The 17,291-nt window shown below is 37.7% G+C and overlaps 1 protein-coding gene across 2 annotated transcripts; it reads right to left on the reverse strand.

Moving 5' to 3' along the window:
- Positions 1-4,386: 4,386 nt before the first annotated feature.
- LOC108679693 (phenoloxidase-activating factor 1) lies at positions 4,387-11,817 on the reverse strand. Of its 2 annotated transcripts, none has more exons than XM_018168394.2 (8): positions 11,548-11,817; positions 10,066-10,184; positions 8,680-8,807; positions 7,950-8,136; positions 7,444-7,555; positions 6,383-6,579; positions 5,405-5,598; positions 4,387-5,020 (listed from the first exon to the last, which is right to left on the reverse strand). In XM_018168394.2, exons 1-8 carry the CDS (start codon positions 11,550-11,552, stop codon positions 4,823-4,825), a joined length of 1,140 nt encoding a protein of 379 aa, XP_018023883.1. In that variant the 5' UTR covers positions 11,553-11,817; the 3' UTR covers positions 4,387-4,822. The 2 variants fall into 2 exon arrangements, with proteins under 2 accessions (XP_018023883.1, XP_047740248.1); XM_047884292.1 differs by having other exon boundaries at positions 8,680-8,831.
- Between the last annotated feature and the right edge of the window lie 5,474 nt (positions 11,818-17,291).

The following is a 17,291-nucleotide window of genomic DNA, read 5'->3' on the forward strand; positions in this document are numbered from 1 at the left end:
TTACACGGAGACTGCTCGTTGAAATCAGACCATTCGTTGTTTAATAAACAACTACCAATAACTTGAAGTTATTGGTTGTTTATTAAAATAATTATTTTCGTTAGGTACAATCAACCAGGTTTAATTGGGCTGAGTGAGGCGGTAAGTGTGGTTCAGTTACTCAAATCCCTCGACAATTATTTAATAGATTCATCTAATTTCTTTCTGCATTTCTGTATATTTTTTTATTTATGTTCCAACGAAGGTTGGTTGGTAGATAAAATTCTTCGAAGTATTTCAAACTTCCAATCAACTTTTTTTAAAACGTTGCGTAACTTTCATATATTTATTATGAATATATTAGCAAAATTGTCATATGGTATATGTTAAGAAAGCATGTTTGTAACAAAGGTCACGTAAAGCATGACCTTGAAACGAAGTGCGTTCTCACTTGCCCAAAATATAGCACCGACTTGAGCTGCTGATTCAGTATTGACTCAGGGGTACACTCAGAAAAATCAGCGACTCTTTGCTCAAAAAACAATGTGTTTTCTGCCTTTTTCTAGGTCATTCTGACCCAGATTGTACCCGCAAGAGAACGTATCAGTGCTACGTCCGCTCTCTGCCTCACACTGTATGCATGCACGTGAGTCACTATTTGGACAATATTACCCTTTTATTTATTTGAGAGCACCTTGGCATTATAGCAACGCTTCCGGGGTGAACATTTCTGTGAAGTTCGTGCGGTGCGCGATAAGAAGAAGTGCGCATTACCGAGAACTCGCGGCGGCTCTCAGTACCTGCAGCCGTCCAATCGATGGAGTCCGCGGTATTAGCTTAGAATCACGCCGAGTTTATGGAAGCATTTAAATATACATTAGGCGACTGTCTATGATTCAATTGCAACTCCTACTAGGAGTTGCAAATGAAGTAGCGCTACTACTCCTACTCTTTTCATTTGCAGCGCTACTAGAAAGTTTTAGGGCAAAGAATGAAAATGAAATCAGTTTAATCAACTGTTTAAAAAACAAACGTTATCATTTAGAATAAGTGCATGTAAAAATATATTCCGTTGATCACCCAACATTTTTTGACCCGCGCTGTTTTACGCAATACGTAGGGTGCCTTCCCGTATGCTATTGGATGTCAATTGGCACAAAGTGACAACCACAGTTCACACGATGCATTTATAACTGGACTCGTTATTACCGGCGGAAGTAAAAGAAAATAAATGTTTAATTTATCTTAATTGATCTGATTAAATATAACAACTCGACGCGGAGGAGAATAATTGAAACCTTATTTTCACGAATGTCCGTGATGGTTGACATTCGCGTTTTATGCTGTCATAAATTTTATGCTGTCATATAAAATTATCGAATGAAGCTGATAAACCTCGTTACTCTGAATTTTGAATTAAATGAATAATCTCTAAATTAATTACTTCATCAGGAAAAAATAATTAAATCTCGTTACTCTGCTCAAGTAACTTATAAATTGATATCACACACCAACATTAGGAGCTAATAACCTTCTTCCATGACCTTTTCCAAGTAATTATTTACACTCAAGCCGTCATGAACATCAGCCGCATTTAACCTTTACCTAATAAAAATTTTACGAGTAAGAAAAACTATAACAATAATTTTGGAATTTAAAATTGAACACTTATGTATTCGATTTTATAGCAATATTATGTCTTTTTAAAGCCCTTCGATCCAAACACAAGCTACCTCTTGGAGGCAGCCCTCACTAGCCCGCGCCTGTCAAGCGACTGAGGGACGGTAGCACCGATCGAACCACTTCGACGATCGCCTGTCAGCTTCGAAGAACCGCTTTATCGCGTGATCGGTTCGTCGCAGCAATGGCAAGTCAACGTCGCGGAATAGTTTTATCCAATTAATAGCAAGTCTGGCCGATGAACCGCTTTATCGAAAAGCCGGTTCGTCGTAGCAATGACAAGTCAACGTCGCGGAATATAGTTTTATCGAATTAAATTGCAAGTCAGACAGAGGAATCACTTTATCGCAAAATCGGTTCGTCGCAGCAATTGCAAGTCAACGTCGCGGAATAGTTTTATCGAAGTAATAGCAAGGAATCGCTTCATCGTTTCTATCGCGAGTCGGCGTCGAGTAATTGTTTTGTCGAAGCAATCGTAAGTCGGCATCCAAGACTCGCTTTACATTAAAATCAGAGCTAAAGAATTTAATTCGTACAGGAACTGAATTCGTATAGCGCTTCGTTCGTAAAGCGAATATAGAGATACAGTATGTCCAAGCTATATTTATTTATTACACAAATTTATATCTATTATTCTAGTACTCTATATCGATTAGTCTAAAAGACTATGAAATTTTCGACGTAGACACAACTATGCATTATTCCCAGCAAAACCTCAACACATTATGGTCAAACAGAACAGTGACACTGCAACCGGTCAAGAGTGACGAACTCCTGCCCAGTGGTGCCCACTCTTTCAACGACTTTCAAGCTAAAACCTGGTATTTTCAAGCAAAAATACACTAAATATTCAAACATTGTAGATAAAAATATAATATAATTTTCTTACATTTTTCATACATTTTTTCCGCTAGAACTATTTTTTCTGGCTGAATGTGTTGAAAATGCGATATATCTAGGAAAATGCGCTAGATCAGGAAGTAAATCTATATTAATAATGAAAACACAAGTCTTTTAGACGGAACCCTCACGGGCCTACAGGATGAGTCTGGCTCTGTTTGATATCCTGCATGATTAACGAAGTCGATTAAAATGAGCTTATAGCAAACCCGCAGCTGCCCATTCTTCTCTAACGTGGGTTAATGCTTTTTTTTTAGAAATCATGAAACACATAATAAAACAGTAGCTTTTTTTCGCGCACTTGTATCAGCATCCAAATAAAAATCATCAGTATTGTTTTAGACCTTTATTCAATAAAAATCATCAGATATTACTTTAGACTTTTATTCAATAAAAATTCCACGAGTCTTTCGTTCTGCTTGACAATTAATTATGAGTTTTTAATGAAATATACTGTAAAAATACGCATATTGTACACATGAATTCAACAAATACATTTAAGAAAGGCTAAATTACAGTATAGAGCTTTCCATCAGTTCAGTGCCATCGTGCATTGGTAATCCCTGCGCGATTCGAACAACGATATAAATGCACCTGGCTCTTTAAAAATGCTGTTTTTAGTGATGACGGTTTAATCAGAGATCAGACCATGTAAATAATTGAGAAAAATTCTGGCGATTGCAAGCGAACTAAATATTGACATAACTGAGTTGTACTTCTTGCAATAGTGACACTATTGTTGAAACAACGACTGTGAAGTTATCAGGGTAAGTCAAAGTTGTGCGCTATATCATTTTCGATATCAGATTTTGTTGAAAATCAATTATTATAAGTGTAAGCGCCCAAGTAAACCGGCCATTCGCTGCAAAATTCTTGGTAAAATTTTTAATTTTGGAAGTGTGCAATCAATGTTTCCTGTTCGCAAATCAATTTAATGTAATGTTCGCGTTGAAATTCGGCGGTCATATCAAAATACGGTTGAATAAATCCATTTTATTTCCCCTATATTCAGATCTTTATAGTACAAGAGTTTTCAATAGAGCGATATACTGGACGCCCATGTCACTAAATATCAATTTCACTGTCTAAAAACTCAAGAAATAAATTTTTTAGGGTAAAATAGAATAAGTAAATCGATATGCTCACAACATTAGTTTTAGAATAATAAACAAAAACTATACCGGAAATTCACTGAATCATGGGCATCCATGAACTATGAGACTGTGTGAGACATAGAAAAAATTGATGAAAAAGGATATTCGAGGTAGGTGCGCAATAAATAAAGCCAACAAGCCTATTACCTAATGATAATAATGAGGATTAAAATATGAAAAATATACACTATTTACAAACGACATGACTGAAGCATGTGTGAGTCATTATTTGCTCTTAATGGCAACTACATCTCACATTCATAACAATTAAGGCTGGTCTGCCTCACTGAATGCTCCTCAAGTGATAGCAAATTTACAAATGGACAGCAGGACGTAATATTTCTTTGTTTCATCCTTTGTCGTCGTATCGCAATATCTTCATTTTAATTCCCGTCACTGTGTGTCAAAGAGCTAAATTGATTTCTGATATTATGTGGGACAATCAAAAGATTTTATGAAAGGGTTCGTGGTTACTAAACTTCTATAAACGTCAATAGACAGGAAAATTTTCATGGACTGAATTAATTGATGCTTATTATAAGTGTTTAGTTACATAAAAAAATTATTCGAAATTCTAATAAATTCCGAAAAAAATAACGCATTAACCTTCGACAGTGAGCTCTTATACAATAATGTCTTGAATTACGAACCATTATGAAAATAAAAAAGTAAAAACAGTAAAAAATTACATTTATGCAAGCTTGAGTTCGCACAAAACCATAAAATCAAGTTTCCCCGAGATAACTCAACATTGAGGCATCGTTGTCCGCACGTCTCATGAAGACGCTTCAGCTTTGGAGAAACTAATAAAATACAACACCCATGCTATTCTTATCAGACGAATACGATCTAATATCATTATGACAACCGGATTCACATATAGTTACATTACAATATATTTATTTGCGGCGGCAATTCTAATGGAGCATCTTATGTACGCATTTTGTCCGTAAGTTCTCCTTATCCACGGATCAAAAGGTCTTCAATAGTTGATTGTTTTGTCTAAGCACGCAAGTTTTCCAACTTCTATCTGGCCGCGTAGGCTGTCCAATATTCATAAGTTATCCTTGCCCACGAATGAGGCGGTCGTCACAAGTCAATTATTGTGTCTATGGCCGCAGGTTATCAAGGATCCACTGTCGGTACTCATGTACGGACGTGTACACGGCAGGAGTGTTGTTGGTGCCACACACGGCCAGGCCGAAGGATACGACTCCTACTTGCAGGAACGGTGGTCCGCGCTTCAGCACAGGTCCTCCTGAGTCTCCTGAACAAGTGTCCTGCCCTTGGATCCCTCCGGCGCAGATCTGCATAGAGATAATTTTGAATTATACACCACATATTCTATCCATATTAGTGTATTCAACTGATGCATCATTCCGGTTTTTAGGCTATTTGCGCTACATTGAGTCATTTGATAAAATAATAAAGACGGAATTACATCAGTAATTCCGTCTAAATAGAAAAGAATAACTATAAATAGAACATAGAATAGAACATAGTAAAATATAATGAAATATAGAATTGAATATAGTAAAATAGAATAGAATAACTATAAATAGAATATAGAATAGAACATAGTAAAATAGAATAAAATATAAAAAAATATAGTAAAATAGAATGGAATAACTAAAAAAACAGAAATAAGAGGCATGTTTAATTGTCACCTAAGTAAACCAAGTCATCTCTACCTGCTTGTCACCGAAGGCGACGCCGTAAACGTCCCTACATCGCTCAGGCTCGACCACGGGCAGCTCGAGCTGACGCAGCGTGTCGCTGAGTCGGCCTGCCTCGGTCATGCCCCAGCCCACCGCCAGGATCTTCTCACCCACCGCCGTGATGCCGGGGGCGAAGGTTGGGGGTAAGCACACCGGGTGGATGGTTGCTGTGCACCAAATAATTATTGCGATAGGCGAAATAACTCTTTATAAACGCCAGACAAGAAATTTCAAGTAACGAACACATGTATAAACAATAACTTTTCATAGTAAATTTAGCCATCAATACGATGTATACACGATATATATGTAAAATTAAATTCGAATAGAAAAACTAAACAAAGAAAACAAAGAAATTAATCTTTATGAAGCATTTGGTAAAACTTAGTAATTTTTTCACAATAGTGATTTTTTGTGGGGCTACGCTATGAAAAAAGCTGTGTATAAATATAGCGTTGTGCGTATTAACATAATTCGAGGAATGAGTTAAATACCGGGATTCATTGGCATGTCGTTATTATAAAATAACATTTTTCCTTAATATGACAAAAAATTCTAATATTAATAGATTTTTGTACCTGCAACGGAGTCAAGCGATTAGAAGTTAATAATCGAAAACAGTTGAACAAGCACATTTGTACGTGGCTTCCATAAATTTGTACGTGAATTCAATAAATAAAAACGCATGATTCTGCAATTGAACTGAACGAGTTCTGAGACCTGAAAATACGAGCCTGCGACTAGTAACAAATATACTAAAAGCGACACACTTTTAGACAAAAATATTGAAGACTGCACATTTTTAAACAGACATATCAAAGACAATACACTTTTGGACAGAAATGTTGGACTACACACCTTTGAACAGAAATGTCGAAGACTGCACATTTTTGAACAGACATATCAAATACGATACACTTTTATCCAAAAAAACGAAGCCGACACACTTACGGCCGAGTGCAAGCAGATCGAGCGTCTCGTTGAGTCTGATGAGTGCGATGTCGTCGGAGTATTGGAAGCGACGTGAATAAGTTTGGTGCACGATGGCGTCCTCCAAGAACACCCTCCTGAAGGGGGGCGCGCACCCCCCGCCCTCCTGGCAGTCGTTTTCTGACGCCAAGTTCCAGTCGCCGAGCCGAATTTCCACTCTGGAAAGTCAATGTAAGATTTCATGAATTTTCACTGTTAAGGTACCAATAATGATTAAATATTGTCGTCCTATAATTTCTTAAGGTACGGTACCAATATTGATTAAATATTGTCGTCCTATAATAAATATTTTAGTCGTCCTAAAATTTCTTTTTGAACTCAAATTTTTTCGTTTCCAATTTGTTCTCGTTGATAGTAGACCGTTAGATCATCTTGGGATTAAGAAAAGATTTACGCGATGTTGAAAGATGGTAAAAAAGTGGTCAACTTTCAGGGTTATAAAAAAATTAAAGTGAAAGGGAATAATAAGTGTAAATCAGTTTTGTATCCTTGACGACTGATTTATTATTTCATTGAGATCTTTTGGAGTCAGATCAAGTGGGAAATGAAATTTTGCGAACAGGTCGGGATTGCGAACTGAGATAGAACAGGTCCTGCAGTGTGACTCAACATTCAACAGAGTTATGTGATCTGATGTTTTGTCGCTGTATAGACAAATTCAAATAGACAATTGTTTGTTGGTCTGTATAAACAAATTCATCAGTGATTCAAGCAAAAATACTATTAGATGATTATACTTGTCCAGCAGTTGATAATTGAAAGAGATTACGGTAGGTATAGCATGTTCTTTGAATTGGCTGCGAGTTCCAAATTATTAGAGATCCTTTTGTTTCTGAGACATTTTTTTATCATTTTAACTATTGTTTAGCGGGAAGCCTCATTAAAATCTGAATATTAAAAATATAGAAGTTCGTATTTAAAATTTGACTCTTAGCTGGATAAACATCACTATTCATAATCAATAAATATTGCATTCATTAAAATGTATGCAAATTCAGAAAGCAAGTTCAACTGTGACTCACAGCCTTCGTCCCCTGAGCGAGTTGGTATCAATGCAGTGCGCGGCGGTAAGGATGTAGCGGCTGTTGATGAGCGATCCTGCGCAGTGGAACTGAACGCGGTCGTTGCCAGGCCCTTTGTAAGGAGGGGGAAAATAATCAGTAATTATTTCCTCTGGTGTTCGTATTACAAGTACAAAAGTTATTACTATCAGGTAAATAATATATCACGATAAATTCAGTAGATTTCATTCCAAAACGCACCGTTTTGATTATGAGCAACTCTTGGTTATTCAGCCTTGAACATGACACATTGAACGGAACCATTTGAGATACTTGAAAGCAACTAAATTCAAACTCGCAAGCATAGATTTAAGCAAAATATGTTTATATTATTCTTGACCAGCGTTCTTAGCATAGCTTAAAATTTAACCAACTGTTACAACTGCCATCATAAGTCACAATCATAGACCATTTAAACAATCAAGCAACGATCAAAATTTCGAATTCACGTTTAGGTCAGAACTTACTGAGATACCCGAGAGCAGCGACCCAAGGATAAGCCCCTAAATTGGCTTCTTGGCCTCCGAATATTCTGTTTAAATCTGCAGAATGTCCACAGGAAGTCGGCAGGAGTTGTTCAGGACGTCGGGGTGGTTCTATGGGCGAGGCGGGCGCTCCCGGAGCCACGGCAGGCGACGTAGACGGACAGCACACCTGTGTAAGGTACAATACGAAGATTTTAGTTTATTAACTGTTCAAAATACAAACAGGAGAATAAATAATTAAACTTATTCTCTGATATTTAATTTACGTTTTAATTTTATTTAAGTTACAGTTAAATTAGCTTAACTCAAGAGGATTATTATTAATTTTTCAAATCAAGATACTTTTTCATACTCTAGCGATACTCAATCGATTTGTACGAAATTATTTTGATCAAATGCAAACTGCCCTTAACAAACTCTAGTTGCAGCTAAACCAACTCAACATTTAAGGTATGGAACAACAGACAAAAGAAAATATCTTCTTTTCATGTAGTCGCCGTAGGAGCGTCTACCAGGTTTCATCAAGTACTATTTTACAGTATATACCTGAAAAGTTATCTTCTAATGATAAAAAAATAATTTCCTATTCCTGTATTTATTAATGTATTCTATTAATATTTCTATTTTATATTCCAGTATTTACTAATTACATAATTTATTTTGAATTTCCAAAGATGCTGAAATAATACTGAAACCATGGCCGGCAGCTCACCATAGATCGTGACCCCTGGAAGCCACAGATGGCTCGCTGCACCGCCATGATGCCGGCCCTCGTACGGGACCGCAGCAGCTCCAGCATGGCCGGACAGTCCGTCAGGAGCACGCAGTTGGAGCACGAAGCTGAAGAATCCGGTAGGAAATGGACTATTTGAAAGTTGTTGAAGCTCTTAATATCGTCGGTATTTAAGATGCTATTTTTCCTGGTAAAAATATAATCAAACTACAATGTGTGCCGGGAATGGGACAAAATGCTGTGTGATCTTATGTATCTCGATGAGAAGGGATGCAAACCTATAGGAATGTAATTCTCCAGGCACACTTAGCAGAACTTATCATCTATTATTAAGTTATTATCTATATAACTATATAAAACTTATCGTCTTATAGCTTATCATCTATAATCAACTAATTTATAAATTATCTAAAAAACACGACTTGAATTTATGACCACTCCTTAATTTGAATCGTTCATTCAAAATGTAGAGGAATCGTGCGTATATACAGTCACTATTACCGAGAGTATTAGTTGCATTGAGACTTAAAAATGAAATAGTTTGATTTCTGTTTGAATGAAAAATATCGAAATCAAAAGAACATATTCGACTAATCTACTTTTGTAGTAACTATTTCACAGTTATGATGCATCTGGCATGATATTTCAAAACATTACTTTTTAAAGATTGGGGTACGATTAGTACAATTGTAAAAATATTATATTTTCATGCTAAATCAACAATAATAATAATAGCGGTTTCAGCGTCTATTAGGCCGTAGGCCTGTCGCCGATTCTTAACATCGCCGAACATTCACAACATTTTGCGGTCTCGAACTCGCAACTCACTGCTACAATTCTGCTATGCTTAACCGCCCGGCCTCCTTGCCGATTCTGACCAGAAACTGGCGCACAGAGCTGGGATCGAACCCGCGCCTCTCTGCTCCAATCCTAGTACTCTGAACTTTAACCACTGGGCCACCCTGCCCACAATAAAATCAAAGTGCTTGACAAGATCATCCCAAACACAAATGTGTCCTCATAAGCCTCGCATTTATTCAGGACATGATCAGGTGGACGTGGAAACCTGATATAGCATCGTTGACGCTCCGAGTATGAACGCCTTCAAGAACAGACTAGACGAAGCTATGCAGGAGCATATGTTCAGTCTTAAAATGCCTAGCACCTTACGGGCCTTCCAAAAGTCCAGCAGCTATCTCAATCAATACGTCAGTTATGGAAAGATCGGGTTCAAAAGCCGGATCCCTTGTGGAATTAAGTCACGAAAAGTACAAGAATCGACAACAGGCCATGGGCCTATTTCTTCAGAGCCGACACTTCGATTCTATTCTAATAGTCAGTGAAACCCTGAGTCGGCGCGCTCACCTTGTCTGCGGCTTCTGTCGCCTGCGATGTCGCGGTCTCTGAAAACAAGACTTTGCGCCACCGCGCATCCGACCAAGCTGACCAACAGCCAAGCTCTAGTGACTTCTCTTGACCACATCCTGCACCAAAACAGAGGTAATCAAGTGAAAATAACCAGTGCATTGCAGGTATGTAAATGAAAATAAACCAGTGAATTTAGGCCATTTAGGGAAAATAAAGTATTAGGGAGAACTTGTTAAATCAACTCAAATAGTTGAAATTCTCACTGGAGGTTTATCAAATGAAAATCTGCAAGCGGTGTAAATTAAAATAACGAGTAAAAACGTGATTCTGATTAATCCAGTTTATGAGGAATTCAATTATAAAAAAATCTTAGCAAGAAAGCTGTCAAAGTCATTTTTAAAGAAGTTCGTTTTTCTTATCTAGAGTAATGACAAAAATACACGTTCCTGCACCGCGACACTTATCTTGAATATCTTCTATGAATCAAATGAAACGATTGGATACAAGTTGACCGGAAAACGAAGTTCATGAACAACCAAAAATTGCTGCTTGAATGCCAAAGAGAGATTATTTAAGTGGCAATACGTTTGAGCATGCGTACTCTGATCATGTGGACTACCAGATGTCGTTTGATAGAAAGTTAAGTCTTTGACCAGTGCAATTTCAAGCAACATATTGTTATTGGTCATGACTTGAAAATAAAATTTTAAGTTATGAGGTCATGATAATGAATTTAATCTATAGGAGTAGGTATACGTACAGGTTCGATGATGGGAAGGTAAGCCAGTAGTTACAAGTAATGCGTTCATTAACATGAAAAATGTGGGGCAAGTTGAAGGTCAACTGCCCTGCAAACAGCTAGGGCTTCCCAATTAGTGATACAAGCTTCCGCAAGGAGCACTTGAACGCTCCTCAAACCCAGCAGCGTATCTCGAAACAATAAATTGTATGCAACAAGATATGACAGTTCTAATATATATACATACAGAAATAAGTATTACATTCACGTTCATCCTAGATTAATTATCAACTGAACGTGCCCTACATCAAACCAAAGCGAGCCTAGCAACGTCTCTTTTAACGTCGATTGGAAGACTGTTCCTACCATCCTATGTTGTACTTTGTATTGTATTGTATGATTATTATTGGGTGATAGACAAATTGTATAAGTTGCTTATGTAATAAATTTAATTTGCAATGGCGTCCAGATTATAAAATATGTTGATACACTTAACTTTTAGAGGTCACATGCGGGCACAAAAGCAAAAGCTTACTAAAACTTAAAAGCGGCGGGACGGAAAGGAATTGTGGACCCTTAGTATAAAACATGGCATGCCGTTTCTCCAATTCCCAGTTTTGCTAGTCACTTTATTTCATCTTTTGGTGTTCGACTTCTCAAACTGCACTGAGCAATAACTTGAAAATTGATTTCACATATAGAACGCAGGCTGCTCCCAAAGATCTGCGTAGGCAACTTACCTCATTTTGCCGATACTGAAACTCGTTTCTGTAGCGGAATCTGTTAATGACAGGTGTCAGCTTTTGTGAAAAATCGTCGACTAGGTTAACTCTTTCAACAGGTACTTTGATGTCATTTGATCACATCGAAGAAGAACTTCGCCTGTTTTCCGTCACCTTATTAAGTCACAAATCTTTTTCTTTGTCACTTAACTATGTTTAATCGAAATCGTGATATCAAAGGGCATGCAACGTTTTCTAAGCTGGCCACAACACACGCTCCGAAGACACCAGCTAGCCGACTGTCTTGTGCATCCTGCGACGATGAGTTTATATGAGGTCTTGAACCGCCAGGGAAACCCCTGACTCGCGTGCTCTTGCTCAGTAGCCATGCATCTCAGTCGTGACGTCACAAAACCTGCACCTGTTCAACCATGAAGGAAAGTTGCAGTGAGCTATGGGGGATAAGTTATCACTGCTCAGTCATCTTATCTGAACATCCGTAGGAATATCGCCATAGAAGATTTGGGCTCAACGAGCGATTAAATATAGGGCCTTCCCGATGACATATACGCGTAAAATGCTCACGAATTCCAACAGGGAAGAAATGAAACTGAGACTTAACATCTGCACTTAAATTTGACAGCTTACCTATTATTTCTCATAATTTTAAATAATAAGTGTTGTCTTTCTAGCTTGAAAAATTTAATGTAATTTCTAACTTAAAAAATTCCAATATAATATAATAAAAATAAAATTCCTAGTTTAAAAAATTTAATGGAAAAAACTTGAGCAGCGGTATCAACAATTTGGCGCACATAACTATACCTTCCAAACGAAAATTGTGCAAGACTGTTTAAATGAACTTCCAAACCTACAACTAAGCTTGCGCTTTTGCGAAAAACTCGAGTAAGGTGGCTTTTATGATGCCAAAAATAAAGTTAGACTGATTTTCTACGTGGGCATCGAAGCATTCTATGTTCATCAGGAGATATTTTTTTCGTGGAAAATCGCCCGGTTAAATAATTGTTTGCGTCGGTGCTATAGAACAATAAATTTCTCCTTGAATGTATCCAACCATTGAAAGAAAACCTCACAAAGTAGAGTACGTCTTTGAAATAGTACGTGTTTCTACAAAAGCCGTTAGAAAGAAACTTTTCACTCATTTTTTCATGTTTATACGGTGAGCAGCTAACTTTACGACGAATACGCTTTTTGGGAGACATGGCAGACCAATTATTAGCTCTTTACTGTGCATAAGTTTTTAGTAAAAACAATGGTCCGATAAAATTCCTCGTTAAAACTTCTCATCGAGTTTTTATTGCATTCGGGCGGACGCTGACCTGTGTTCGAATGAGCGAGAGCTTCACGTTGCAGGAAGCGAGTCTTCGGCGATAAGGTTTCACAAATTGGGAGCGAGGTTGAGGAGGCCAAGTCTTCAAGGCTCTTCATATTCATCACTGATTTCCACCTGTAGAGTAGTTTGAAAGCTAAAAAATATATATTATTTAGTAGCAACGAATCTTTTGCAAAATCACAACGCGCGACAAACGCCTATCTTTTATAACCGAGGCCTGGAGCAACAAGACTCCTCAAAACCTCAATTGGCAAGGACAATAGAAGAATTTATTAGTTTTCCCCGATTTCCTGTGATAGTCTGAAAATGGAGCGCAGCCGTGCACCACCAATTTTGTGCACCAATCAGTCCTGAATAGAACGCCTAGCATATTTCCGCAAGGCTACCAATAAGCCAATATCCTGCCGACCAATAAGCCAATATCCTACCAATAATCCTGCCGTCAGTAACCAGCCCATGACATCATCTTGTTTTAAACATTAAGAACTTTACACCATCATATTCTGAAGTGAATAACCCAAAGTGTAATGATCGTTCACCATTGAACGTTGCATCGAAACATCACTTCATACCCTGGCTATAGCTTGAACTGTAACCAACAAAAAACGGCTGCCACTAATCAGCCAAGCTCGTCAAGGGAAACTGCACGAGAACTGCCGTGCAACACGCCAACACCAGACCGCGGATCGAATGTGACTTCCGCGCTTTCATTAAATTACTTATATTTTCTATCAGAGCATCACGGGGTTTGGTTTCGGACAGCATAGTTCTATTCCAAAATCTATCGTCCTTCGACGAGTGACCGTTCGACCGTGGGCTGATTCGATGCACGAGCGCGATACGGACGGGTGGTGGCGGGCATCATAATCACAGCACGGCTCCTGGGCTCTCTGTCCGAGTGCTGCAGAATTTTTTCACGTATTGTCGAACGATGCTAGGCCATACCTTCTCAGGGCGACTTACCGTGGGCTGATTTATCTACTTCAATGGATGTTGTCTGTCTGGTGTAACACTCCAGAAGTGTTATAGGCTACGTTCTTGAGGGAAGGGATCATCATAGTCAATGCGCAACACTTCAGAAGTGGTCACCGACAAGCATTCCACCTGAAAATTTTCCAAGTCACGTTTCTGTTCAATCAAATTTAGATCATATAGAAACGAAGTTATCCTATAAACGCACCTAAAAACATTATTGGTCCCGAGAAATTTTATGTCCCTGAGTAATTTTAGCTAATGCTAAATCTTAATTAAGGCATCTATTTTAGAAATAACTAAAGAACAGAAACTCCCACAATGCAACATTGGGGCATAATAAACACAGCTTTAAATCATTTCGAGCCATTGCACTTACATTGTAGTATTTAATAAGAATATTTTATGGTTCAATTAATAATAATAAATTCAACGGCGACAGACAATTGTCATTCATTGAGTCCTCAAGGCTCGGGTTCACCGCCGCGAGCCCTTAGACAGGCATGGTTGGTTTCTTCACTAAGTATAGGTTCGGCAACGTAGATATCTAAGAACGTTTTGCGCTTGTGCAACTTGGACGACACACCATTACGGTAGTTCTGATAAATTAAGGTGACGAAGAAGGAAAGAAGCACTTGGTGGGATGGGACTGAACTTTTACTACATTATATTTTTCTTCTATTGGTGCAGCTCATTCAAATAAGCTGTGGTTTCGCATGAGGTTAGCAATGATTAAGGTTTATAGATAAGACGGTGCGGTCTAAATTGAATATAATAGATTTTGTAAAACCAGGCAGGTAATTAAATTGGGTGAGATATATTTTGAATATTTCTCGTAGAACATAGTTTAGTACAGTTCATTTGTTTAAAAGTTGTTTCTTAAAGATCAGCGAGAACAATGGAAATTAAATGATATTGGTCCGTGTCGTTATCGAAAGTGATTTAGGAACACTATAAAGGATCTTGTTTAAGAATAAGCATCCCAGACGTTACTGGGGTGGATGTTCTTAACAAGAACATAACTGAGATGTGTATTCTTAACACAATTAATTGAATGAAAAATACAAACAAATAATTAGATCTTTTTAAACATTATTTACGAAATAAAATTCAATGTACAGAAATAAATTGCAAAGAAGAACAATTTCAGTTCAGAAGGAGAAGAACAATTTCTTGAAATACGTTATGAGCCATTCTTGAAAGGGAGGATTAACAACATTATTCTCCAAAGATTAATACTGAGGTGCGCTTTATTAACAAGGATATACTAGGGGCGTTTTCTTTACAAGGTCAAACTGACATGCTTATTCTTAATAAGATCCACTACAAATCAACATGATATTACCTTACAACGTATCGAAAGTAGCAGAAACTTATCGCAATAACTGATATTCGTTGTTTTGTCACTATGGTGAATGATCCCGATCGAACTATGAAAAAAATATATCTCGGAAATTTAGTTGCGGAGCACGTTACCACATGAATTTATGTGAATGTTGTTGAAAGTTTAAAAGGATTTTATTTTATAAATGAAATAAATTGAAGAACACATATTTGTTTTGCATTAAAAAATTCGAAATATTGTCAATAGTCATAGTTGAAAACGTTTATTTTATATGCTCATCAGGAGAACTAATTATAAATTCCACGGCAGTGCAACGAAATATCAGTACGAACTATTTACACATTTTCCGCCTGAGCCCCAACGATCGCCGGATCTTTTAACATACATTCATTTTCTGTGTTGTATTAACGTCAATCCACGGGCGACGTGATAGCAGTGGCTGAGCGCATTGTAGGCTACCAGTAATGCCATCCATGTTCGCCTCCATAGCATGGCGCGTTACTTCGTCGAACACGAAACAAGTTTTCTCCGGTTCTGTGTTCCGTGAATAGAACGTATTGGTACCACTTAATTCGTTCGGAGACCACTTAAATTCAGTCGGAGTGAAGCACGGAGAGGTTTCCTTCCGGTGAAAAGGGCCAGGGTGTACTGCCACCGAAGACAAAACTGTCGTCAGATATACACAAACTATGAACCGAGCGACTAAAAAAGACTAAATAATTAATGCCAAGATAATGTTTGATTGTCCTAGCCTCAACTCATCGCAATGGCAATATTTGGACGTGTCACCGGCATGAAACGCGGGAACGACGCGTGCATGTACAGAGCAGATGTTTCCGGTACAGTCTATTACGCGACGACAACAAACTTAATCACAGAGAAGCACGAAATTCACGAACTGTTCACAAAAGAAGATTCTATGTGTATTGAAAGAAAACTTGCTTTATCTAAATAGGTACACATAAATTATAATTAGTGTTAGTTCTGCAAGAACTGGAACATTATCGAATCCCCTGATGTTTTACGAGTCGTCGGCATAAACATTGCATACAATACATGAAGCATCCCAAAAAGTACCTCTTTTCAATGTTTCTTGTGCATTTCCACGTAAACATATACTGATCAATATTGTCATAAAACATTATTAAATTCTATGGTTTTAATAGTGTCATGCATTCAATGCGGCGAGCCACATGAGTTGTGCAATGTGCAATGAGACATCGTCAGCAACCATGAAAGATCCATTTTGGTCATTTTGTGATGACCAAAATAAACTGAGTTATGCTGCGATCATTACTTTTGATAGATTATAATGAGACCGACAAATCTATTTTTTCACTTCGGAGGCCTTTCTTTCACCTTAGCTCAATAGACAAAAATCTAGTGAAAAATCATAGTTCCGCTACTCGTTGCTATTAAGATGTTTCGATAAAACTTTTCAAAACTTATAGCGCGATCTCCTTGAAGAGCGACCCCCAATGCGGCATCCTTCCGGACCATTCTTCACCCAGATATTTCGTGCATCGATATGTCCTTAGCTCGAGGGTAGCGGATGCCAAGGATTAGATACGTAATAGCTTCCACTGAATTGCGACATGTCCATTAAGGTCATTTATTGAGGAAGAATGCGTGTCACTGAGAAAATTAAGCTTTCAGGCTTATGATTTAACAATGAAAAAAATGGCTTGCAACAATTTAAATCATCCAACAAATTTTAACTATCAGTCATTGAGAGTAATTTTCTTGAAAAATGTCTATACCTCATAGTTTGAGAGCAAATAAGGAATAAAACTGTTGTTGGTGAAAATCAACTCAACCGCATTACGGGAACAATAATAATCCGACTGTTCCATTTGTAGCAACTTACAAAGTTGCTCCTGAAATTATGTAATTTTTTAGATTTCAGACAATTGCCGTACAAAAGTCATCGCCTAACGAAAAATGTATCTCCTAATTGAGCAAATCAGCTTAATAAAAAGCGAAGTTATTTACGTTGATATCGTTCCGCATGACGTCACCTGAAGCTTTGCTTCCGCACTAATAATCATTTCCGCAAAACAGCTGTCCGCGTCCGTAGGATTGCCACTTGTG

Source organism: Hyalella azteca, unplaced genomic scaffold (genome assembly GCF_000764305.2).
Source record: "Hyalella azteca isolate HAZT.00-mixed unplaced genomic scaffold, Hazt_2.0.2 contig15111, whole genome shotgun sequence".
Taxonomy (NCBI): Eukaryota; Metazoa; Arthropoda; class Malacostraca; order Amphipoda; family Hyalellidae; genus Hyalella; species Hyalella azteca.

Bases quoted from the DNA above. Each gene is read 5' to 3' on its own strand.
- LOC108679693 (XM_047884292.1), bottom strand. The intron at 8,137-8,679 runs GTGAGCTGCCGG...TACCTTACACAG, and splicing joins TCCAGGGGTCACGATCTATG to GTGTGCTGTCCGTCTACGTC. The intron at 5,599-6,382 runs GTAAGTGTGTCG...TTTGGTGCACAG, and splicing joins CGATCTGCTTGCACTCGGCC to CAACCATCCACCCGGTGTGC.